We start from the raw sequence: 25508 nt of genomic DNA, 5'->3' as shown, positions 1-25508 counted from the left end.
CCATCGAAATGACGAACTTCAAAATACGCCGTACCACATACCAGTCGATACGTTGGCAATTTTTACGACAACTCACAATGTCTTTAGACATGAAAAAAAAAATGTCATAACCGTCTTGTTTGTCTCCCAAACAGAAGAAAGCGAAAAAAAAATCTAAAGTGGCACATGGATGAATTTTTTTCGGATTTGAAAATTAATCCTCAAAGATATACGAGTCATTTTGACACTATCGATATTTTGTGTTTATCGACTTTCGTTGTAAGTAATCAATAAAAAAAAATGTTTAAAATTTATTTTTTATCTTTTGCTGTACAATATCATTTCTACGGAGAGATGTCAAGGAATATATATAAAATTTTTGTGGAATTTTTTTTTCGAACACTTTGAAATAAGAGAATTTTGATTCATATGTGATCAGAAACGGAATAAAAAAAATGTATGACTTAAAAACTGTAGTCTGTGTAAAATAAAAATCGATAGATTTCTGCATTGAGAAAAAAAAGTTGTTGATTTGACTAAATGTGTTCAACTGATTATTATTTTTTTAATTGAAATATTTAAGTATTTAAGTCAAATATTAAATTTAATATGTCATATTTAACTTAAATACTTAAATATTTCAATTAAAGAAATAATAATCAGTTGAACACATTTAGTCAAATTAACAATTTTTTTTTTCTCAGTGTGTGAAGATGAGGAGTTATCCGAGACCATTTTTGCGAAGGGAATATACATGCATACGAAATCCTGGGAAATTGAAAGAGATGGAAGGGACCACCACAGTGCGGTGAAACGGTGTGATCGCGAGGCTGATGAACCACCCGCGCCCTATATACGTAGCGTCAAGAAGTTTTATTGCCGGTGAATTTTCATTGAATTTCAAGCCGTGTCGCGCGGCGGGCTGGAGCGAATTCAAATAGCTGCGTGTTATCGCCTCGAATCGATACCAGCGGCGGTTCGATGCGCCACGTCCTCCCACTTTCCGCAGGCATAAATCTCACCCTCTCCCGTTCTCGGCGTTGTCGGCGCGCTCTTGTAAATCGGCGTCTTTACAAACTAATTCCACACGGTGTAAACGGTTGCGTCGCGAACGAAATTACAGAACGGTTCTTGTCGCGCGCGCGTGTGAAATCGTGTGACGTTTTATTTCCGCGCGTTAGCTCGCGACAAACCGAAGCTCAAACGGCGAGCAATACACACGATCCTGCCGCGGTAAATGCACGATATCGCCCGAGTTTGCCGCGATGACTAATGACGTTAGGAAATTGAACCCGCTACAGCAGTCTCGCAGATGTAGTCTCGAAAGAGAATAGCCGCCAAACGAGAGAATACTGCCCGCCGAACTCAGTTTTTCAGCGCCGATTCAATTTTCCGGCATCATTTATTTACGCGCGGTTAACGCGCTTCCAACGCCAGCCAGGCAAGCAGGTAGGCAGGCAGGCAGGCACGGCATAATCGAACAAATAAATAACAAAACATGAGCGGAATTAATCGAAGCAAGAAGCATTTTCCACCTCGTTTGTACCGCTTCTACCGCTCTGTCCGTCAGAATCTGTAATCATCGTTATCTGATCAAAATACATTTTTCTATCTTCCCTCACTTTCTAGATGTAAATTGGAAAGGCAAACTGCTGCAGAAAACTGATTTTACGCTCCTCCCTGCATCTTTTACTTTACTTTATATAACAATATTATTACGTAATAAGAATAAATATCGACCAAATATTGTACAGTGATAATCATATTATACACACACACATACACACGCACACACACACGCGCGCGCGCGCGCGCACACGCACACACACACACACACACACACCACATATATATATAATATATATATATATATATATATATATATATATATATAATTAAAAATTAATGAAAAATATTTTTCTTGCAAACTTATTTAAAAATTGATTTCGAATAGTAATTTTAGATTAATTTTTCGAAAGAGATGGACAAACTCTCGCATTGCATAGATAAGGATTAACACGTTCAGTGCCGGTGACGGTGATGAATATGCTAGTTTTGCACGCAAACACTTTGCTGATATTGTACTGCAGTCTGCTACGAGGTGAAGACGCATTAGCGAAAGCACCTGATACCCAATTGCTTGAACGCTAACATGAAACAGTTACTGATTAATGCCAGTACAATTTCACGTACATGATCGATTAATCTCCTGAAGTATTGTAAATTTATTTTTACGCTTATGTATAAAAGAGAGAATATCTTTAATACATTAAATATTTTAAGGAATTTGGATTTAAGAATTGAGTTTTCTCGTTATAAAAATTAATAAATTTTAAATAAATTAAAAAAGTTATATGTGATATATATATATATATATATTTATTTATTTATTTATTTATGAGTACATAATTTTATATATATTATTATTTTAAATTGTTATATCTAGCAGTCAGGGATATTAGGGGGAATGATAAAAAAAAAATTGTGCACTTTATCCTTATTATATGTACAAAATTAGCAACTGATTGTAAAATTATTAATCGGATAAAATTCACTATCTTTCTTAATGCTTATCTTGGAATTAACGCGTGTCATTAGAATGAGAAGTTACAACGAAAGCAGCCAATTCCGTCACGGGGGGTTGCGTGACGCAGCGTATCAGCTCGCGTAAATGCACTTGCGGAGGCGCATCGGCGACGAGAAAATTGAAATTTCACATAGCGAAATGCTTTTCCGCGCGTACCAGCTGGCCGAAGGGCCGACTAAGAGCTTTCGCGAAATGTCTTCTCCTCGTTAACGAGTTAAACGAGAAGAAACGCGCGCGCGAAAAAGAGCTGAGCCTTCCGGTCGTAGCGAAGAGTAGTTAAGTCCAATGCTCGCTGGAACTCTCTCTTTCTCTTTCTCGGGTGAAATTCTAGTTGGGAACGCGATAATACCGAACTGGCCAAATGGTAGACTGCTAATCCGACTGTAATAATAGCGAAAACTCGTCGCTACCTTCGGCGAGAATGTACCGCGGTGTCATCGCCGACGTATAACGTCCGGCATTAACGTCCGTCTCTATCAAAAACGGCTTTACTTTCGTCCGTCGTGCGGATATTTTTAATATGATACGTTCGCTCATCCGTCCGACAGCCGCAGGGATTTTTTGCAATTAGCAGATATATCTTCCCGTGTGAGCGTTTGAAGTCGGCGCGCCAACTTTCACCGACTAGACTTTCGAAAATCCGAGCTTTTTCATCGTTGACGGTTGAAGCCAATTTTGTCAAATGGACTTTTTGCCGAGACCAATCGAGTTAATTGTAACGGCGAGCTATTAATATATCACCGCAAGTATTTTCTGATGGAATAATTAAGCCGCGAGATCCATCTAAGACTGTAGGAAAGACAGTTATCTTCTTACACAGCGAGAAAATTTAATAGGAACAATATTATTCACTTGCATATGTTTAATCTTTCGAAAAACATTTCTCTATAAATTGTACATTTTTCTATGCACAAGTACATTTTTTTCTCTAACGCAATGTGCCATATGATGAGTGGTTACGAGTGTCAAGCTAAGCCATCTTCCCGAGCAATAAAATTATCTTTCGCAAGCATAGCGGATCGCTTGATGGTAGCTATCGATGTGTCAGCATCGTCTAGCGATTGTTGCCGACATTGCGATTTTGCGACAAGGGAAGAGAAGGATAGCCACGATAGTCGGAGGTCGGGAAAACTTTGAAGAGCGAGCGATGTTTTAAGATCTTCATAAGCCCCGGCGACCGCTGCATTTGCATGGCAAAGACTAATTTCGCGAGGAAGAGCTCGATTGAAATTGAAATGCACGGTGGCATCTCGAAGCGTTCGGCGGATGATATGAATATCGCTTTTCCCGTGACAACAATGATAATACTTCAGCGCGCGTTTTATTCGCATAGTAGTAGCTCACGTCTAGCAAAAGTGCCGACGAAAGCAACAACTCCGTGTAACGCGATGAAGAAGAGAAATCGATTGTGCCGAAAGTTTGCGCTTTCCAAGCAGATGCAATTCTTTCATTCACGTTTGCCGTGGATAAACTCGATATATTCCACGTAACAGATTTGACTGTGCCGATATTTTCAATATTTGTCGCTAGAAATTCTTTTAATATTATTCTTCCTATAATTCGAATGTTCAATTTGTAGAAATGTATTTAAAATCGATTTTTCTTTTCCCTCTTCCTTTTTTCTCGATTTATTATTTTGCTAAGAACTATTTCGCATGTAATGAAAAATTAATTATAAATGAAATTAAAATAAATTAAATTAATAAAATAATAAAATTAAAATTGCTAAACTAACACCGATAAATAATTGCTTTTATAATTTGTAATTATTTAATTATTAAACACTATAGTTTCATATTTCCATGATTATAAAGCAAGAATTTTTTAAATTTGGAAATATATCTGTCAATTAAATAAATAAAAATTATGATATACATGCGTGTTTTTATTGCAAGTATAGATTCAGTAGAGTTAATTAATTGATAAGTGAAACAAAAATGATAGATGAAAAATCTCCGTCCTAATTGCAATAGCGCAGTGATTTAAGCGCAGATAATGCAACGTGGAGATAATGTAAATGATCGTATTAGTAAATGGTAATGAATAAAGTTCATTACATGATGTTCCTCTCCGATACGGCGGCGTATTATTTTGTGTAACCAACGCGCGTCGGGCAATTTTACAGAATTTTACGCAATTACAAGAAATAAACCCGCACGTATTGTGCGCCGCGCGTTCTCCAAAATACATCCCGTTACGCTGCAGTAGGTGCAGTTTAACGATATTTTAATTAATGTCTGTTGTAATTAAATTAAATAATTAAATCGGTACGCGACCGGAAGCCGAGTGTATACATGCGGCGCGCGAGACGCCAACGGAAAATTTCCGAACATTAAAACCGTACATCGGACAGATAACGGTCCGTGCTAGTTAATTATGCGTGGCAATGATGCGTATTCCGGTTTCATTAAATGCGCTATCGTATTTAATCCGAATGTTTTTTGCCCGCGTACAATTTCCATCTTGCCGCGGCTCACTTCGTTTTATCATGTTAATTTTCGCATTACGGGATGCTGGCAGAGAGCGAACGTGAATTTTCACCGCAACTTTGGCCGGCGAAACGCGCCTTTTTGCTATGTTCTTCGCAAACATCGTATGCTGACGCACACGACGCAACTTTCTAAATTTTTACGCCAGATGAGTCGCCGATGCAAAATGCATCGCGAACTTTGAGTCCCGGGGACGGTCGTTCTCGCGCTAAATTTTACACGTTTTGTTCGACGCAAATTTGCGCGTTTTCTTTCCATAATATTAACTTTTTTATATTGGACTTCTTAAAATATGCTTTCACATTTTTTTCTATTAACAAATAATGACAATAAAACTTGCCACGTTTACAGAATTAATGCGAAATCGCGAGTAATCTCCGTAATGATGCATGCTGATGTTACGGATATATAATAATGATATCGTATGATTTTTTTTTTATTACAGCGACAGCGGCATGGCCGCGGCAGGAGCAGCCCTGTCCGATAGCAGGAGATTTTTGCATGAACGGTGGTACCTGCCTATTTTTCGAGACCGTCGGTGAACCGGCATGCCGGTAAGTCGTTACTTTATCAATTATAGTTATCATATATATAATTCATTTTAGTGCATTAATTATGTGTATTTTTTATTTTGGTTGAACCATTTTTTTTTAATTTTGTTTATTGTGTAAAAGAGTTGATAGATATTTCATCAAAAAATAATATATGAATATCTGAACAAATATAAATAAAAGTTTTTAAAAATAATCAAAAAAAAACCATAATGTGTCTATTAAAAATGAAAAAACAATGTGCCATTTACAGCTTTTAAAAATCTATTACGTGAATAAAATTGATTTTCTTTTAAAATAAATATATAACGAATCTGCCAATGTTTTAAAAGAAAAAATTGCAAATCACGAAAATCGTCTCGATACAAAAGAGAATACAAATCGAATTAAATTTATTTTTTAAAGGAAAATAGAAAATGGAAGTGAAAAAAGTGTACATTGCAATATTTACGCTCACAGATATGAATGATATAAATGGCGAGATAAATCCTTTTAGAGTATTAAAATTGAGCAATATATTAAATTCTTTAAAAATACGTATGCAAAATCAATCAAATGTAGAATGAAATACGCTTACATATTTGTCATGTACCGCATTTTGTGAATTTACCACGAATTTATCTCACTGGATTTAACCTGTTTTGGATTATTACTTTTCAATTGAATGCTCACAAAATCAAATGAACAATAATCATGTTGTGACCAATAATAGTAACAATAAAATAATAACAATAATTTCATTCAACTTTATCTGTCATTTATTCGCGTCAGAAATAATATCTATTAATTTTAAATTTTAAATTACATATATCCTATACATTTCTTAATTTAAAATAATCTCCTCTTTTCTTTTCGAAGAGCAGTGAAATCCGACTTTATCGAGAAATCGGAAAACCGTAGATTCTCGTAATTATCGAGAAGTCGAGAAGATTACGGTGCCAATTTGTAAAAAGCGTAGGTAACGTTGCTCGATGCTGAGAGAGAGGGATATAAAGATAGTTACATAAGATGTCTCAGGATAACTCGATTAAATTGCAGTCATAATTTTCTATCGATTGATAAAGTTGATTTTTACTCAATGAAATTATCAATGCACTCCAAGGATTTGTGTATGAAAAGATATTGATTCAAAAATTGGAAAAAAAATACTTTTTGCAAAAATCCATCTTCAAGAAGAAAAATAGAGATGAAATCATTTTTCAATTAATTTTATGCAGATTTTACTTAAGGCATTTTTAATTTTATATTCAACTAGAAAGATATTTAATACGGAAATTTGTGACAATGTAAATAATCTTTCTCTTTTTGGTGGGATAAAATCGATTTTAATTTTAGCCAATTATCCGCCAGTAAATTATTATGATATCTTTATTTGGAAACACTTTCTAAAGAGAGAGAGAGAGAGAGAGAGAGAGAGAGAGAGAGAGAGAGAGAGAGAGAGAGAGAGAGAGAAGAGAAAGAACGACGAGAAAGCATTTTACTCGCACCGACGTCTTTATTCGAAGGCGCTCGAGAAATCGAGCTCGCGTTTCTCTCTTTTGTGCGGCCATCGAGTTAGCGGCTAGCTACAGCAACCGCGAAGTTGGGCGAGCTTTCAGGATATGTTTGCTACCGATTGTGTTGGGAAGGTCGAAGTTCGATGGGAAGCGCGGAGTCTAGGTCGAGTCTCACTCTCTATCTTTTCTCGATACACAACGGAGAGCGATCTTCTCGTTTCTCTTCTGGATATCTCTTCTCTTAGACGTTCCTCTATTCCTTTCCACCGTGATCCTCCTACGCACGATACTCTTCTCTCAATATAGATACTTTCTATAGATTCCTTTTTCGCTCTTGCGCTCAGTCTATCTTCCAGAACCTCTCTCGGCTATCGGTTATCGTCTACGCTTTTCTTTTTTTTTTTCTCTCTTTTTCTCTTTCTATTTGTCTTTCCATTTCGATAAAAATATTCCCTTTCGCATTTTCTTAAAATCTCTCGCGATTTATCGACTTTCCGTTATTTCTGTTTAATCCATGTTTTTTTGTAATCCATGCTTTTATTATACTTAATTAGTATCTTCGATTTTTATCTCAGTCTTTTATATAGGTCGCTTTCTCGTTACTTTTCGCGTTTTCATTATTATAAAGTTTATATAACTGGTATTTTTTCCTTCTTTTATTAGAATAAAATAGTTAATCTTTCGGAATTGTATATCTCGTGATTACACACTGCTATTTTTTATAAAAATTTTTTTACGCAATTTCGTAAAAAAGTGCACGAAGCGCAGCGAACGTACGAGGTACGCAATTTACCCTTTAAAGATTGGAGTATTGACTTTTCTGCAATTGTCGACCTCAATATTACGGTTGACCCAACGTGCGCAAAACGTTCATCCGAGTTCCAGATGAATTTTCCAAAACGGTCCGAACCTTACTTCCACTTGCTTTTTTCGTTCATTGGACGGTGCTTTCGAAAATTAAATTTCTTGATGATTCTCATCCTCCCCCGCTCTCTTTCTTTTTTTTCGCCGCGTGTATCAAATTGATCGGTTCCGCGCCGCGTATAGCCGAGTATCCATTTAATTAAAAAAGTTTGCTCGCCAAATGTTCCCCCGGCCGGACTTTACAGCCGGTCACAATACTCTCATTTACGCAACGAGCACACGAGTGTCGATTTGTCAGAAATTTCAGCTGCGCGACATCGATGATGCAGCCTCGTCGAATTTTTTACGGCATTAATTGGGTCCGTTAAAAACAAACGAGATATGTATTATAATTCTTCTTCGTAATTCTGTGCGAACTGTGTTGCTGGAAAATTCTGCAATTGCGTTTCCAAGTGCAGAAATCTTGCAAAACGCGAAATAAGATGTAACGTAAAATATAATTTATCGACCATGCGAAGGCAACGGAAATTATCTTGAAAAAAAGAATAGAATATAAGTAAACGGTGACAAAAATCATCTGAACTAATCTGAATCTGTCTTTCTTTCACATGCTGTTGCTATTTTCCAACCTTCAGCAGCTTTAGAGCCTTAAATAAAAATGTCAATAAAAATAAAATCCACTTGAAATTATATGAAGAATAAAAAGAAAATTTAGCCATCTATTTTCACTTCTGAAACTTACGATTGAACTTTTAAGCCCGTGCTTATATTCGGATTCCTTTCTTTTTGAATCTACTCTAATCCTTACATTTTTTTTTTTAAATATTTCGGTAGAATTTTGAAGGAGTTTAATCTTCTATTCCGATAGATAAGCGAGGGAGTGAACGACACGGTCTCACCGCGATGTGTCTGAAATGTCAAGCTGGTACCGCAGCATCCAGTTTATCGTGGCTGTGTTTTATCGTGCAGCACCGTCAATCCTCTCGGCTACTTCCGGCGAATCGCACAGCGAGAGAAAGAGAAGCAAATGTAAACTTTTTCGCGCCGGCCGGCGACGCTCGTTAATCTCATCTCCGGAGGTAACCTACATCCCCCTCGTCCCTCCCCGACACTACCATCGCCCACCACTTGTGTTGGGCGTCGCGCTTCCTCGTTTGTTTCTGTTAGGTGATTCCCTCCTTTTCCCCTCGACTTGTTAACTTTACGTTCTTACCACTTACGGCCAAATTGCCGTATAAAATATGTGCCGTGACGACAAGGCAACCTCTCTACATACCATGGCTCTGTGCGTGACAAACGGCTGCTATGATAGTTACTCCTGGTTGCTTACTACCTTTTTCTTGGCATTCGCGTATAATTAATGTCATTTAAACGATTGCTCTGTATGTATCGTTAAAATTAGCATTAACGCCTGAGAGATTTAGCTTAATTGAACGATACGTAAAGACTTATTTCGGAAATTTCTCCCTCTGAATCATATTAATAATCATATTAATAAAACAGTTTAAGAGTATAGCAATTTCGTTTTTATGAGATGATATATTTATAATATTATAATTAATATAATATTTTGAAAATTATTTTTTTTTGACATAATTAGTGTAAAAAATATGTAAATATGTTAAATCTTGCTTTTAACTATTAATTTTAAGTAAATTGTATCAATTTGATTAAAATGTTTAAAATAAAAATATTGCAATAAATAATGCTTAATTGGAGGAAAGAGAATAAATATAAATAAAATTAATTAAAATTAATTAAACGTTTGCAATTTCCATGCTAAATTCGACAGGCAGCTCGATATCTGTAGCGAAATTCTGGAAACTGTTATCGCGCTCCAAAAATAGAGAGAAAAAAGGAAAAGAGAAGAACATAGCAACTGCAACGTAATCCGCATATTCAGCGACACGGCACATGTATTACGTACATGTGCACCTGCTATTCGAAGCATTGCTACAGCGTCGCTATTGTTCGAATTGCATCAGATCACCCGTCACGTCTGTAGTTGTCAAGGCAGATTTAAAACGGATGGCCAACAGTAATTCGGTCAAACGTACCGAGATTGGACGTGCAGGCGCGACAATAAAACCAGTAGTGGATTTTGCAAATATAAAATCCTAAAAACGAACATAAAAAGTTATTGAACAGAAAGATTATTAGAGAGCTTGATTATTACATTTGAGTAGAAAATATAAAATGTGATATTATTTTATTTATTTAAATATATAAAAGTATGACACCTCTTTCAACTTTTTTTTTTTAAATAGAAACAATTATTTACCGGCAACCACGAGTCTTTTTGGGAAGTTTAAATTAAAATCATATTTTTCACAAAAATGATCTTTTCATAAGGCTCTTGAATTATCTATGATCAATGATCCCCCAACTCAGGTGATCGTTCACTCTGTCCCATGTCTACAGCAGTGACAATGAAAGATAAACGCTTTAATATTGCTGTCAGAGCTGTCGACGAGATAGTTTCTCTTTTGTGCCGTTTTTGAAAAGCTCCCTAACTCTGGCCCACATACGCGATGGGAAAAGGGGGCAACATGTACACGCATAAAAGATCGCGCACACAAAGCGCTCGGTGGTGCAGCAGCTGCGAAGCGCTATACGTTGCAGTTGCAAGCAGAGTCGGTCCGCGGTGTTCTTGTGCCGACGGAGAGAAGCGCGCGTCTTCTTTTTTGAGGCGCTCATTATTTTAACGGGAAGAGCGCGAAGCTTTTACGCGAAAATTCCCGACAGCCTAGTTCTCAGTGCGACACTTCGTGATAAAACTTCGCGCGTCCACGTGCCCGCGTGCATAAAGAATGCGCGCAGACATTGTGTGTCGCGGTGCATTAAGGCGACGGTGTATAATAGTGCACTCGTCCATCGCTCCTTTCGTTCGGGTTGTTCGTTTTTTTACGATGAAGATACAAAGCAAACAAAGTCTCAGTCGAATACAATAAAAAAGAAGACTGAGGAACAAACAAAATTTTAATGAGATTTAATTTTATTTAAATAAAATTTTATTTTATCCAATCTTTTCTTTTTAATTTTTTATTTTATCTGCGAAATATTATTTTTTTTTGTGCATGATATACAGTTAAACAAATATTAAATATCATAATCAGTTTGTACGTAGTATGATTAAATATTTTATTTCAGGGAATTACATCTAAATATCGCTAAAAAAAATTTCTTTGTAAATAATTTACGAAAGCAGAAATATGTATATATATATATATATATATATATATATATATATATATAATTATTTTTGAAAGCTTCGATGCAAAGCAGGTAGAAATTCCGCGGAGAGGATTCCCTAGAATCCTAGGATTTATGATATTATTTCTACGGCGATGATAGCGACGATGTAGCGATAATATACGACGGATGTGAAATATTTCTCGTGAAGTACAATGTAGTGCGGGACGACGGGATGGTTCGTAATGTATGTCCCGTCGTTACATGTGCTTTCCGTTTTCATGGCGAGGAAACTCTCGAGAAGATTAAGCTGCGGCCGCGCTGATCGAATAAAAGTGTATGAGGGAAGATTGAGCGTGCAATCTTATACCGGTTACATTCCCGTACACCGTCGTACGCGGACGTAAACTTTGTAGAAAGTTACGCGGGCGACTGAAATTTTCTAATGCTATTCCGAAACTTCCCGTGGCACATAATGTCTCGGCATGATATATTTTCTACAGTGCAGCTGTGCGTTAGCGCACACGCTCATCCGCAGCGAAGGGAGATTGCGAATTCGCTTCCGTTTGCGCTACATCTGGTAAAATAGGGCGCGCACCGCGTCGAGTTTCAGAGAGATGTAAATTATGCGTTAGAATCCTCCACGGTATAATAGGGAAGTTGCTGCAACGTGTCAATTAAAAAATCGAGGAATCTTGAAAGCGTCAAGATTCTTCGACCAAATTTATGATTTGAAATTGTATTCACAAACTTTTGCGGCCTTTTGACAAAATTCAGAATTATCGGATCATTTTAGAATTTAAAAGTGTTAAATGAATAAATATTAAATAGCTACATAAGATGGAAAAATGTGTATTGCAAGTTTTGCAATTTCGAAATGTACAGTTTCTGCAGCGCGTTAAATTCTTTGTAACATATTGTCTACTGGAGAATATGTTGAAAAAGAAAATGCGCGAGTTAATATGAGCATTTCAAACTGCGACATATCCTTATCAATGAGGACCGCCGTTTCGGAATCGATGAGCTTTCTGGAGAACATGCATCGAGAATTTTCATAAAGTGGTTCAGTTTTCTAATAGTATTTATGTTAGCACACACGGTTTGTTGCCAATGTATGTGAATGTTACATGTCGTCCTTAGACGGTTTATTATTATTGGAGCAATAAGATTCTGCATTCCAAGGGTAGAAATTGTGAGTCTCTCTCTCTCTCTCTCTCTCTCTCTCTCTCTCTCTCTCTCTCTCCTTCTTTCGCTCTGCAAATATATTACGCGTTCTCTGGTCACTATTCCCATGTTACTACGATGTTCGTTCCGATATAACGCGCAGGAAAACCGCGAATCGTCGGTTTAGGCGACCTAGGCAACGTTTAACGTCTGAGCCGCGTGCCCCATTTGTAACCCGGTTGTAATCGAATTGCGAGCGAACGGTTCAAAGTGTTTGTACGCCGTCCGTCCTATCAACCCTTGTTTACAACGCGAACGATGCATAATTCAACTCTGAAATGCTATATAAAGGGTATCGTAACAAGACGCGATATGTCATGTAGAACGCGTTTGTTTCTATTAAACAGAGAAATTTTGCAATATATATATATATATATATATATATATATATATATATATATATGCTCAACGTACTTGTAATACATTGTTGTACACTTCATATCATAGTTATTGATTTATATAATATACGAGATAGAGCTTGAAAGAGAAAAACAAAAAGTATATATAAATTGGACGTATACAAACAAGGCGCCGCATATCGCGCGACATAAAATAATGTCAGCTGAGCGCAAGTGAATTCCCAGCCTGAATATATGCGTATTGTCCCGCTAGCGCCTAACAAATATCGCGCCTCGTATGTGGATGCAGAACGTCCGGATAGCGTGCGGTTACCCCGGGTATACAAACGGACGGTAATAGTCGAAAGTACTCACGAAATAGTTTCACGGCGAAGGAGTCTACTATATGGCGTAACTGCGCCCCGGAAATATAACCGGGCGCGCGGATACACACGTTGTGTTATACCATGCCGTGAAAATCGTAATTAAGCTCATACCCTGGCTGTCGCCAAATTCTCTCACGACCCAGATTCTCCACACTATTCAACTTCGAATATTACATTCTTATACAAAAAACAAAAATGACGTTGCAATCTCAAAATTAATTAGCGATATAGAAGCAGAATATTTATTATTAATCATATTAGTATAATGAAATTATATTACAGTATTATTTTAGAGGAATACTTAAGTATTTTAGATATAGAGTTACTCTAAAAAAATATCACATTAACAATTTTTAAATTATAAACTGATAAAAATCAAAAGCTCATTCTAACTCAATTTTGAAAGCATAAAAAAATACAGAAACAATCATGTGTTACTGTACATCAATTTTGCAATTTTTACTGTTCATTATCAGGTCGCATAACTTATTTGAATGCTTAAATTTAAAGCTTATTGATTGTAAAAATATATAAATTATTTTTTATTAAAATAGATTTTTTTTCTTTCTCTTAGAAATACTTTTACATATTTTTGCTGAAAAGATATATCAAAATATATTAGATTAAAATAATTTGGGATTTCATTGATAAATATCGGAATGCTAAGATTGTAATTTTAACAATATTTTAGTTGAATTATAAACTTACTATAAAATATTATTAAAACTCAAATAAATGTTTATCGTTTATTTAAATGGTTCGAGATCTAAAATTATTTTAATCTATCTTGATAAAATATTTTTTCAGCAAAAAATATGTAGAAGTATTTTCAAGAGAGAGAGAGAGAGAGAGAGAGAGAGAGAGAGAGAGAGAGAGAGAGAGAGAAAGATAAAGAGTCTATTTTAATACAATTATTTATATATTTTTATAATCGATAAGCGTTTAGAGCCAGAATGAGTTATGCGATATGATAATACACGGTGAAAATTGCGAAATCGATGCACTATAATAACATATGAACAATAACTAATATCAGTTCCGTCGTTCTCTTATCAGTACTCCCATATCGAAAGAGTAAATATTATTCCCGTGACACGTTACAACCGGATAGTTAAGCGCATTTCCCCGCCGAGCAATCGAGTCGACATCGTGCGTACATAAATCCACTACGTATATGAGTTATAAAAATATATCCGGGTAATAAAGTAACTGACTTATCACCGAATCTAAAAGAAAGAATCTGTGAATTATGCATAAAACGTGACTTTAAGAGCAGCAGTTAAATGGTGTATTATAAAATGGAGGTTATATATAGATTCAAGCGCTACTGACATAAGACATGATGTTTGTTGAATTGGAAAAAATAAATTTATTTTTATCATTAAATTAATTCTTTCAGGCCATTATATTGAAAATATTTTTCTTTCTTTTTTTACATAGAAAAATGGGGGAAATATGACCAAAAAAAAAATTACTTGTGTAATAACATAGAAATTATCATATAAATATGAAAATTATATCTTTTAATTGCCTTTATAATTTACAATTCGAAAAAAAATGACCTATTCAAGAATTCCTAAAAAATTTCTAGACTGTCCGTAATTGCGTCGAGATAATTGCATACATTAATAATAGAAAATATACAAAGTTTGATTTCAATAAATGTTGGACCTGGAAGAATTAATTAATCGCAGTCAAAGTTAAATCGTCATATGAATCGCGCAATATATATTATATATTATATATATATATATATATATATATATATATATATATATATATATATATCTGTCACACGAATGTTCATCACGATCTCACCGTCAGGACACCGACCCTTTACAGAAACCACATTAAACGGAGCCACAGCAACAAAATACTAAACCCATGTTGCTTTGGTTGCTCCTCACTAAGGCGTGAGAGTGGCGCAAAGGGTTAGCAAAAGGGGCATCGTTCGTTTCGTCGACACGTTTCTAAAAGTGGTCTCAACACATACAGAATCACGGCCACCGCTGCTTTGTAACTTTTATAGCTACGTGTCAAAGAGAGAGAGAGAGAGAGAGAGAGAGAGAGAGAGAGAGAAAAAGAAACTTCATTACGCGTGAATCCTTGATCATCCTGAAAACTTAACTATTGCGTCAGTCGGCCGCAAGAAAACCCGGGGTGCAATCTAATAATTTATCGCGAATCCCGGAGGCGGCGGGCATTAGCTTTTTCTCGATTTTCGCGCGATATACGATCGGTGCGTACCACGACTGACAGTGCACCGGTGAATTCGGCGGTGGCTTATGTATGGCTAATTAATCCATGAAAACGCGCATCCCCGTACGCTCCGTTAGCTCCATTAAGCCGACCTAAAACCATGCACTTCGCGGCGCACTGTTTTATTCAGGACGGCAGCACTTTACCGAAATAATGATTTATTTAGGTACACCACGCGCGCGCGGTCCGAGGAGGGACGACCCAGGTGAGAGAGCAGCGAGTGAAACATGGTCTCGTGAAACATTGTTAGTCGCTTTTATGAGGCTATTTTGCCTCGTTGATTCCCGATGCGCCGACCTTTATAGATCCGATCATCCGGCCCCTTTATTTGCGGCGGCTTACTCTCTAAGAGACATACGTTTCCTTAAATATCTTGGAAGGAATAGAAAGAAAACAAGATGGATTTGCTTTTCAAGCTGTTAGGAAATGTGGTTATAATTTTTTTGATAAATGACGAGAGAATATTTTTAATAATAATGATTCATGCTGTGATAAGATAGTTTCTGAGATTATTATACAAGATTAGTAATTTAATTTTAATAATTTTAATTTCGTCTCACGCGAACAGATTAATTGTACCTATGTGTATTTCAACGCACAATCTCAGTGTAAAGAAAATCTCGCCGACACGTAAGAAAACTTTCGGCACGTGTCAAATACATCCTTTCTCGCGACGCTTCGGAAAGGCAGGCATACGATGCAGAATCGGTATAAAAGGTACGTAGCAGACGTCGTAGACGCGTCGCCAATACGATAACGTGTTTTGACACATAAAACTCTGGCAAATCGGCCTTCGTACTTCGTACTTCGAGATGCCAAAGTGAAGAGAATGGAAAGAGGGCCCGGACAACGAAAATATACGACAAGGTGGCAGGTCGTAGGATGTGAGGAGGGTAGGTCTCGAGAAGGCAAACGGAAGAGAGCCCGTCTCTTCGAAACGTGTCTCCTCACGAAGACAAAATAAAGCTTCCCGCCTTTCTCTCTCCCTCGATTTCTTTCCTCCTCTTCGTCTTCTTCCTCGAGCGAAATCTCGTAAACCTCTCGTCTCCCCACCGTTTCTTTGGAAATACTTTTTCCAGACGGTAGACTCGAAGCGATATCGTGTCAAGATCACTTGGTAGATTTACTCGTCTATATACATCAAACGTATACGCAAATAAAGTATCTCGTCCTGCCACGATAACAGCGCACAACACCGTTATCATCGACTTTATTCCGAATATTAAGAGTCTCTCGAAATTCAGAGTGAACGACAGTATCGTTTATCGGGCAATAAAAATTCCGATAAATTCGCGTGCTGTCCTTTTCCAACTTCTACGAAACTATGTAGGTTTGTAGAGCAAATGAAAATAATTTCAACATTATTCTTGTTCCTACTGCGACATTCAAGTTTACGAGAGATGAAAGTCACCCTTCGCGAAGTTGTATAGGGCTGCTGAGCCCTGTGTGTATCGAAAATTTTCAGAGATAAAAATGAAATTTCGCCGACGAAAGTTTTATAGCTTCAATATGCAATAAAAAATTTTCGAACATCAAACAAAATGTATTGCCGATGATTTCTGATAAGATATTAAATTCTATCGGTACTTTTTATAATTATCAGAACAATAGGTAAGTTTAATTAATCTCATAAGCCTAATTTAAAAAATATTAACATATATAAGAAAATAATATTAATAATTTGACACAAAGCTCTAGAGAGATTTCCACAATCCACAAAGTTATTAATAAAATTGGAGAAGTGTATAATTGATAATGTAATTATTTTGCAATAACAAAATTAGTGATTAAATTATTCTTCAATAATTATGTGTATAAACTCTTTTCCAATGTTATAATAAATATTATTTTTATCAAATTCTTATTTATGTTTTATTCGTAATACTATGTTATCGGTTTATCAAATTTATCAATTTCTGACTCGATCTTATATATAAAAAGAAGAGCTCTTAATACTGTCAGATATCGGATCTTAAAGCAGGGAGCAGACGAAAAATTTATTGCAGACAGAATCCGATTTCACGTCTTGTGGAATGTTAAGTATTCTTTTTCTGGCCCACGTAAAATTTGTAAATGTCACTCGGGGCTTCGATATTCGTTCGCATGCACAGACATAAATAGAATATGCCTGCAATATAAATTCAACGGTAAATGAGTGCTATTTCTTGATTCAATATATTTCTCTGCTTCTATATTATCCATTTTTAACTTTGCAAATATAAATATATCGATGTATAAGTAATATGTAAAATACATTTATACCCTTAAAGAGAATGTCAAATATAAAGAAAAATCACTATGAGACACAAATTGAATTTTTCAAGAATTAAAGATAATAACAATCAATATTACTTTTAATTTTTATATATAATCTTAAATGATATCAATTAGTAAAGTTATGTCAAATTTTATGTCAATTTGTATCAATATCAATATATCTTCTGTGGAGATATAAATATATAATTTAAAATAACTGATGATTATATGATAATATCAGCTCAAAATATTTGCTTTAATATCAATTTAAAATACTACTCTAATCATTCATAGAGTAATTAATATTGTACGACCTACAAATAATTTTTACCTTTTAGAAAATTAATTCCAGCATCGAAAAAGATAAGAAATTTATTGATTTATCAAATTAATGCATATATCGAAAATTCAACGATGTTTGCGGTTAAAAAGTAAATTTAAACACGAAAATATGAAATAAACTGTTATAATCATCTTAATAATCTCTCTTATAATTATACTATCAAAATATAAAAATATATGAGAAGCAAAAATATATTTTATTCATCAAAGCGTGTTAATACATAAGGCACTCCGTGAGTACCGTGTAGTGAGCACGAAAATAAAATAAGTTTTCTCTTTGCTGTTCGCAAGCTCACGACAAGCTTTTTTTTATCTGTCGCGCGTAAGCATGGTAGACAAGGCGGTACCGTGCCACCGGCTAGCCAAAACATTCAACTTGGTGGCGAGCCAAAAATCTCACCACCAAAAAGATACACCTGGCCGACGCGTAGACAGTCGGGCATCCAAGAGAAGAGGAAAGAACGCGGAGAATGGACAGGACAAATTTTGCTTAAGCATACGCGAGCAACCCGAGAACTATAAATTAATATACTTATAACAAGCTATATTCATATGACAATATTTGCAATATCAAAGATGAAACATATGAAAACCAAAATTACCAAAATTACCCACTAACTTTTACTTATTTTCGGGAAAATTTTCAAGAAATAAAAATTTATTCTAAAAGTCTTATTCCAGAAAATATTTTTTATATTTACTTGAGATAATACAATGATAAATAAGAGATTTATAAATACCATATAAATTATTGTTATTCTATAATATCAACCATTCCATGATAAATTAACACGTTTTCGCACGATGTAATCTCTCTCTCAACTGTATCAAAAGAATAACCGCATTTATTGTTATTATTATGTGTATATATTAAATAACAGATATTTTAATTAAATCAAACTAGTTAGTACAGTGAAAGGAATATTTCGTGGTTATTTACAAAGCTGTTTCACTCGATATATTAAAATATTTGTAATATTGAAACGCGTGCGCGAGAAAGAGAGAGGGAGAGAGACAGAAAGAGTGTACCCGGCGTTTGTAAATAAACAGCATACAAAATATTAACGTACGATAATCGCGGCATTTATTTACTCAACATCCGAAACGACCATTATTACAATTCGCATATGGAGGTCTCGAATAAGTTAACGCCATTGCGCGCGCGATGCGTTTCGGCCTCTCGAGAATTTCTCGAGCGGATTTAATCTGCTCTTAATATTTAATAGCGGGCGCAGTTATTTTGCCGCTCTTCGACTGAGCGAGCGCGCGAGCTTAATATTCTTCTCCGTCATCATCATCGTCAGATAATTTTGTCATAAGCAACACGCGTACACGCGCGCGAGCTCACGCGACCACGCGAGCCGACAAATATCGTCCATAAATATTTGCTACCATCATAGCTTATATTGTACACGCAACAAGCGATGTCATTAAAGCAGGTTGACGACCTCGTATCGTGTAGCCAATACTTCATATATATAAGATTTTTCTTCTCATTCAATCGTCAGTTTCCTTCGACTATGAGAACTAAATGATTGAAAGTAATTTTTAGAATAGTATGTTCCAATTAAAGAATGATGTCTAAACGATATTTGAAAAATTAGAATATGTTTCGGACATTTCAATAATAGGAATCAAATGAAAAGGATATGTGCCATTCTTTTATTGTGAATATCAACTGAAATGTTTTTAATCAATATCGGAATAATCATTTCAACAGAATGCGTGCAAGATTAAAGAGTTTTTATACATAGAATATATGTACTCAACCCTTTTTAAATTAATTTTAATTAAATTTTAAGCCAATTAAATTTTTGATGTTATTACTATCCTGCCTAAGCAGGACTTTTAACAATGTCAGTACCGAATCGTAAATGAAATTATGATATAAAATATGTAGATGATATATTTTAGAAGAAAAATGTTTGTGATGTACAATATTCAGAATTAATTTTTCTTTAGATAAAAAAAAATTGGCAAGTATGTAGCGATAAGTGCGAGATAAAGAATTCGAAATTCGGAAAATCTATTTCAAGAATGTAGAATCTTTTTACGAATTTTTTATATGGTTAGAGATTTAACAGTCTTAGAAACTCAACGAGATGTAAATCCACCTGTAGCTATAAGTAATTATATCTGTGATATAAATCGTGGTAAGGAGACAATCGCGGGATAACGTTGTGGATTAGTAATATCCAGTCCGGGAATGGTAGTTTTCTATTTTTAACAAAAAGACGAGAAAGAAAACAAGGATTGGAGTAATATTCCCAAAGCTATATCGACAAAAATGATATTTTATTTGAAACTTGCGCAACCATGAAGGCAAAAGCGTGTCCATCCTCCTCTTTACTACGAAAAAGCACGTTGAATATATTGGATGTATCTTGTGGCCAATGGATGCAAAAAATTTTACTATCGTATTATGTGCACATGAATTCTGCATAATAATAAAAGGGTTAGGTTTTAGACTAATATCATGAGATTAAGTAAAAAAAAATATGTTTTACTCTACAGATTGACAAAACTGTTTGTGATATGACTTTCATTATTGATATCGTCTATCACAGGCAAATCAATCATGCTGTTTTAAAAATAAGTAAAGAAGATATTTATATTTTATAGTATTTATATTTTATAGTTGACAAATATATTATTACTTTTATTTATTAATATTCGGTTAGGAAAATAAAAAATAATATTAAAAATAAAATTAAACAAATAAGATGAATATAAGCAAAACAATATGTTCATTTATAGAACATAAAGACTTGCAAAATTTCTTTCACCTTTTTACTCCTAATATATTAACGATATATCAAATAAAATGAAAAATAGTTGGCGGAAATTGAATGCTCGATTTTATCGATTTGTCTGAAATACAGAGGTCGTGTTTCACGAAACTTTCGTGTCATGAAATAGCCGTGCGCCCAGTGTGGTCAAGCAATGGAACGTTAAAACTTGAAACGAGATGCAAAATTCGTGTGACACGCGCACCTTTATATTCATTCTACATCAGGTATTTTATTACTTTACAAAGTCACGTTCGCTGGTTCTAACACTTAACCGTAAGAAACTTTCACGAAAATCAGTCAGATTCCTGACATGTAATTTCAATGTTGTGCATCGGAATTCGGTTATCCTAAGTTTGCGAAGATTTTAGATCTTCGTGTTATTCTAAATTCCATTTAACCTTAAATTACATTAAAATAAAATATGGAATTAAATTATAACATATTATAATATATTACATAACGAAATATTCACAAAAATCACAATATATTAAATCGAGAATTAATTTGTGCATTCAAGCATTAATATATTGTATATTCAAGCATTAAAATAAATGCAATAATAATATAAAAGTACAGTAGAAATAAAATTTATTAATAATATTATACTTGATTTGTGATAAAAATAGATAACAAATGTAGATTATCTTATGCGGAGTAGATGCAACTTGAGATTTAATTTAATTCTAAAGGAATGTGTAAAATATAGAAAGCTAAAGAAATAAAGTTTTTTAAATAAATAAATAGATAAATAATACCATAAATAGATAATAATACTATAGTACTCACATATAAAATTATAATACACTATATAAATAGTAATGCTATGAAACTTGTAGGGTGTACTCGAAACATAGTGTCAAACTATCAACTTGATTATGACGTTCATGATCCCGCGTTATTATTGTTGGATCAATTCGCTTGCAAAATAGGCTCCTTTATATGTGCCGGTAAAAAACGACGACACATCCCGACGAGAATACCGCGTCGCGACGAAAAATCCCAAATTGGAAAGAAACGAAACGGCTTTATACAGCCGTCGTTAGCGTACTAACGATAAATTAAGTGCAATTCGCGCTCGTAAAATGCCGCACCCGTTGCCTACGTTGGTGTCGCTTGATACCGCGCCGAATCGGCTTTTATTCGCGAAATAATACCACGGACTTCAGTTGCGCGAGAGGAAGGGAATAGATTTTTCTGCTTCGTCAACATGTGCGTTGCAGAGAAAGATAAAAAGGGGGTTGCGAGCCACGAGAGGGAGGAATAAATTTCGGAGGAGTATGGTAAAGCCAAAAGAGAAGAGGGATGACTCTTTGCCACGGCGAGATAGAAAGAGACATTGCATAAGAGGAACGTGGAAGGGTGGGGGGAGGGGAGGGGATGGGAGGGGTTGGCTTCGGCTCTTTGTACGAAGCTACACGATACCCTGTACATTCGCGTTAACGCCGATACGAAATTTATGGTCAAATAACGGCCGACTATCGGAGAGAAATCGTAGAGAAAGAGAGAATATATATATGTAGAGGATTGTAGAGAGGAAGGGGTTTGAAAACAGATCCAGGGCGCACTTAATAAAAACGCCGAATTCTATCTATCGCTACATCCTTTTGGATCACGCTCTCCCGTTATAAATGGAGATCACTTCAACTTTACATGATTCTGCCCTTCCTCTCCCTTTCTTCCCTCGCGAGATATGAAATCTTTACTTTTTGTTTAGAGAATTTTTTTTTTTAAACGTCAGATTTTTTAATTGGACATATTACATATAGAAAAAAAAATTTATTTCGACATTAAGAATAATAATGCATTTGTAGACGCGACAAGGTCTTAATGTTTACGTCGCAGTAACATCTGCAGAACATATTAATCAAGGGCGCTATTACTCAGCATGCGAAGTATAAAACGCGCGAACAATCCGAAGCGATTCGCCTTAATTAATTATAACGTTGCCTCGCTCGTTTCACACACGCGCACGTGGAAACGCGTGATTTATTTCTTACGCCGCAGCACGTGTCTTCACTAAACGCATCGTTGTGACTGAAAATATTTTATCACCAAAGATCTAAGTTCTGTCGTTTTGTGTCGTACCGAGATTGATTATGTATGATCTTACGTGTGCGTGTATAGCAATCTTCAAATCAACCAGATAAATTTCCTTTTTGTTACAGATTCTTTGACAGCTTTGTGAAAGTTTTTTCCTTAATAAAAACTTTATAAGAAAATCATCATTTAAACATTCTTTTTATAGCTTTAAAAATTATAAATATTATTTACATATTCTTGAGTAAAATCAAATAAAATTTTTGAAGTAAAAATTTGCTTGAAATTAAAAGAAAAAGGTTATAGATATTTTTTAAATAGATACATTTATAATATTAAAATAAAAAATTTTCATAATAATATTATATTTTCTCTCTCTCTTTCTCTCTCTCTTTCTCTCTCTCTCTCTCTCTCTCTCTCTCTCTCTCTCTCTCTCTCTCTCTCTCTCTGAGAGAGAAAGAAAAAGAGTTCTTCTTAATATCAAAAAGTTAATATAAATGAAAACTTTTTATATTAAAAACTAATAATGAAAAAATTAACTTTATATTACTATGGAATTGAGAGCAAAGTCAAGAGTACTCTTGGAATATCCTATATAATCCTTTTCGGCTACGCTAGCCAACATTATATATTTGTTTCCGCACGGTCGTATATCAAAAGCAACGCGGTAAATGATTGTTTCCACCGCTGCAAAAGCTTTACTACAAGGACCAAAGTTTCGTATGGCGATTCGAGAGCTCGTCTCGTGATCGGTGGGCAGTCTCAAGGGGTAGAATGGGCAAAGGGGACCAAAAGAGGAAAACAGGAGTGAGACGTGTGGAGGGCGAGAGCTCGCAAAAGTTAGTTTCAGTGACATATGTGGCCAACACACACGTGGAGGCGGAAGTTGGCCTGGGTCTCTCGCCTAGAACCATCCGCCGAGCCTGGATTCAGCCAGCCCGCGCTATACCTGACATTTCCATCCTCTAACTACCCCCAGCCGTCGCTTAAGGAAATAGAGCTGTCCGATGCAAGCACCGCGATCCCGTCGCTGCAACGAGCTTTCAAGATGTGCCAATAAATGGTAATCGCGGCAAAAATCCGTCTTTACCATCTTTACCCCATTCAGCACGGAAGCTACCCTGTCAGTCGTGTAAACAACTTCGGAAGATTGAAAATACCCCGCCTTCGTGGCAAGAGCGAAATCTCCAGTCACGTCGCATTCCACGTCACGATGCGCTCTTTGAATTTCAACCTTCAGCTCATCTGATCTCATGGCTGGTCTTCGCAAATTTTAAATTTCTATTTTTAAAATTAATATGCGATTAAAATATGAAACGATTTTTTTGCTTTTATTTCAAATTCTCAAATATCTAAAATATTTAAAAATAGACGTAAAATATCTAATATTTAATTTCGAGAAAAAAGAGGAGAGAAATTATCTTAAATTAATATCAAGAGTCTTGAAGAATATTTTATTATAAAATTAAAATTAGTATCGCGTTTTATAATTCCATTGTAAAATTATATTGTCCTGAAATATCGTCATCAAAGTGACAAGATCTCTCCACACGAATTGAGTGGAGATCCCAGAATATTATCGTCGCTCGAGCAACATTCATAATTAGATTGAAAAATATTCAACGTACATAATAATAAAAGATATAAGGTGAATCCGGATTCGATCTCGATGCATTACAATATTCAATGGCAATAGAAAAAGCACACGTGGCGAATCTTTGCGAACTAATCGTTAAACTAGAACTTATTTCGTGATTTCATAAGAACATCTTGAAGAAGAAGAAGAAGAAGAAGTTTGAAGCGTTGAAGCGACGAGCCGGAGGACGAGTTGCCTATAAGAAACTTCACCAAAGTATATCGCGCTCATCTCGGCAAGGCTCGAATGGAAAGTTGCTTAAATTATCCGGCGCGTTAGCCCAATCGAATCGGAGTGCTTCTCAATGTACCGAGCGATGAATGCCGCATTTTTTGCCACCGACTCGTCGCGTCAAATTGAGAATTTCGCGCAAGGCAAGACTAATTAATGGCTTTCCCGATTTAACTAAGATTCCAATTCGAATACAGATTTTAATTGATCACGTCAGATAGTTTGAATCTCGCATAATAATAAGATATATTAATATTAATGTTAGGAACAAAATATATCGTAAAAATTAAAATAAAATACTAATAAAAAAACTATGGAAAAAAATTATCGCAAAATATGTTTGCTATTTTAAAATTTTATCAAACAATCAATAATGATTTCTTTATGACATATTGTCTCGCGCGTTCTTGTTTTAACATTTTCAATGCATATAAACATAAATGATCAAAGTAACATTGTATATGTCATTAAATGTTCATCGTGCCGTGCTCGTAGTTTCATTACGCCGTCCGACCGGCAAAATCCGGCCATTTGACTTAATTAAACGCGTCTCTAATTAATTAGAGAAAGATCGCGTAGTTTCCTCGAGGCGAAGGCGTTGCCTGCTTCCACTAAGGACACGCTCTCGCAAGGATCGCAGGTCAGACACCGTAAAATTTTCACCCCCTTTACCTTTGTACGCTCCACCCTTCCGCGCTGTTATTTCCGCTTCGTGCGCTTTTATTTTCGAACACTTACGGAATTCCTCCGCCGAGGATTCTTATTGAAAATGCACGGAAGTACGGGAAAGTTTTTCGACGCCGTGATATATATCTATGGCGCTACGCGAATAGCACTACGATACATACA

At 35.4% G+C, this 25508-nt stretch overlaps 1 protein-coding gene across 3 annotated transcripts in view; it reads left to right on the top strand.

The window, feature by feature from the left end:
• LOC126848592 (protein vein) overlaps positions 1 to 25508 on the top strand; it is a 321069-nt gene that overhangs the window by 252548 nt on the left and 43013 nt on the right. For all 3 annotated transcript variants that reach the window (XM_050589593.1, XM_050589602.1, XM_050589585.1), the window contains exon 4: positions 5501 to 5609. In XM_050589593.1, coding sequence (XP_050445550.1) covers positions 5501 to 5609 — 109 coding nt within the window. The remainder of the gene's footprint in view (positions 1 to 5500; positions 5610 to 25508) is intronic.

Source organism: Cataglyphis hispanica, chromosome 1 (genome assembly GCF_021464435.1).
Source record: "Cataglyphis hispanica isolate Lineage 1 chromosome 1, ULB_Chis1_1.0, whole genome shotgun sequence".
In the NCBI taxonomy this organism is placed as follows: Eukaryota; Metazoa; Arthropoda; class Insecta; order Hymenoptera; family Formicidae; genus Cataglyphis; species Cataglyphis hispanica.
The sequence above is the reverse complement of the archived record's forward strand: the minus strand, read 5'-3'. Positions and strand labels throughout refer to the sequence as shown.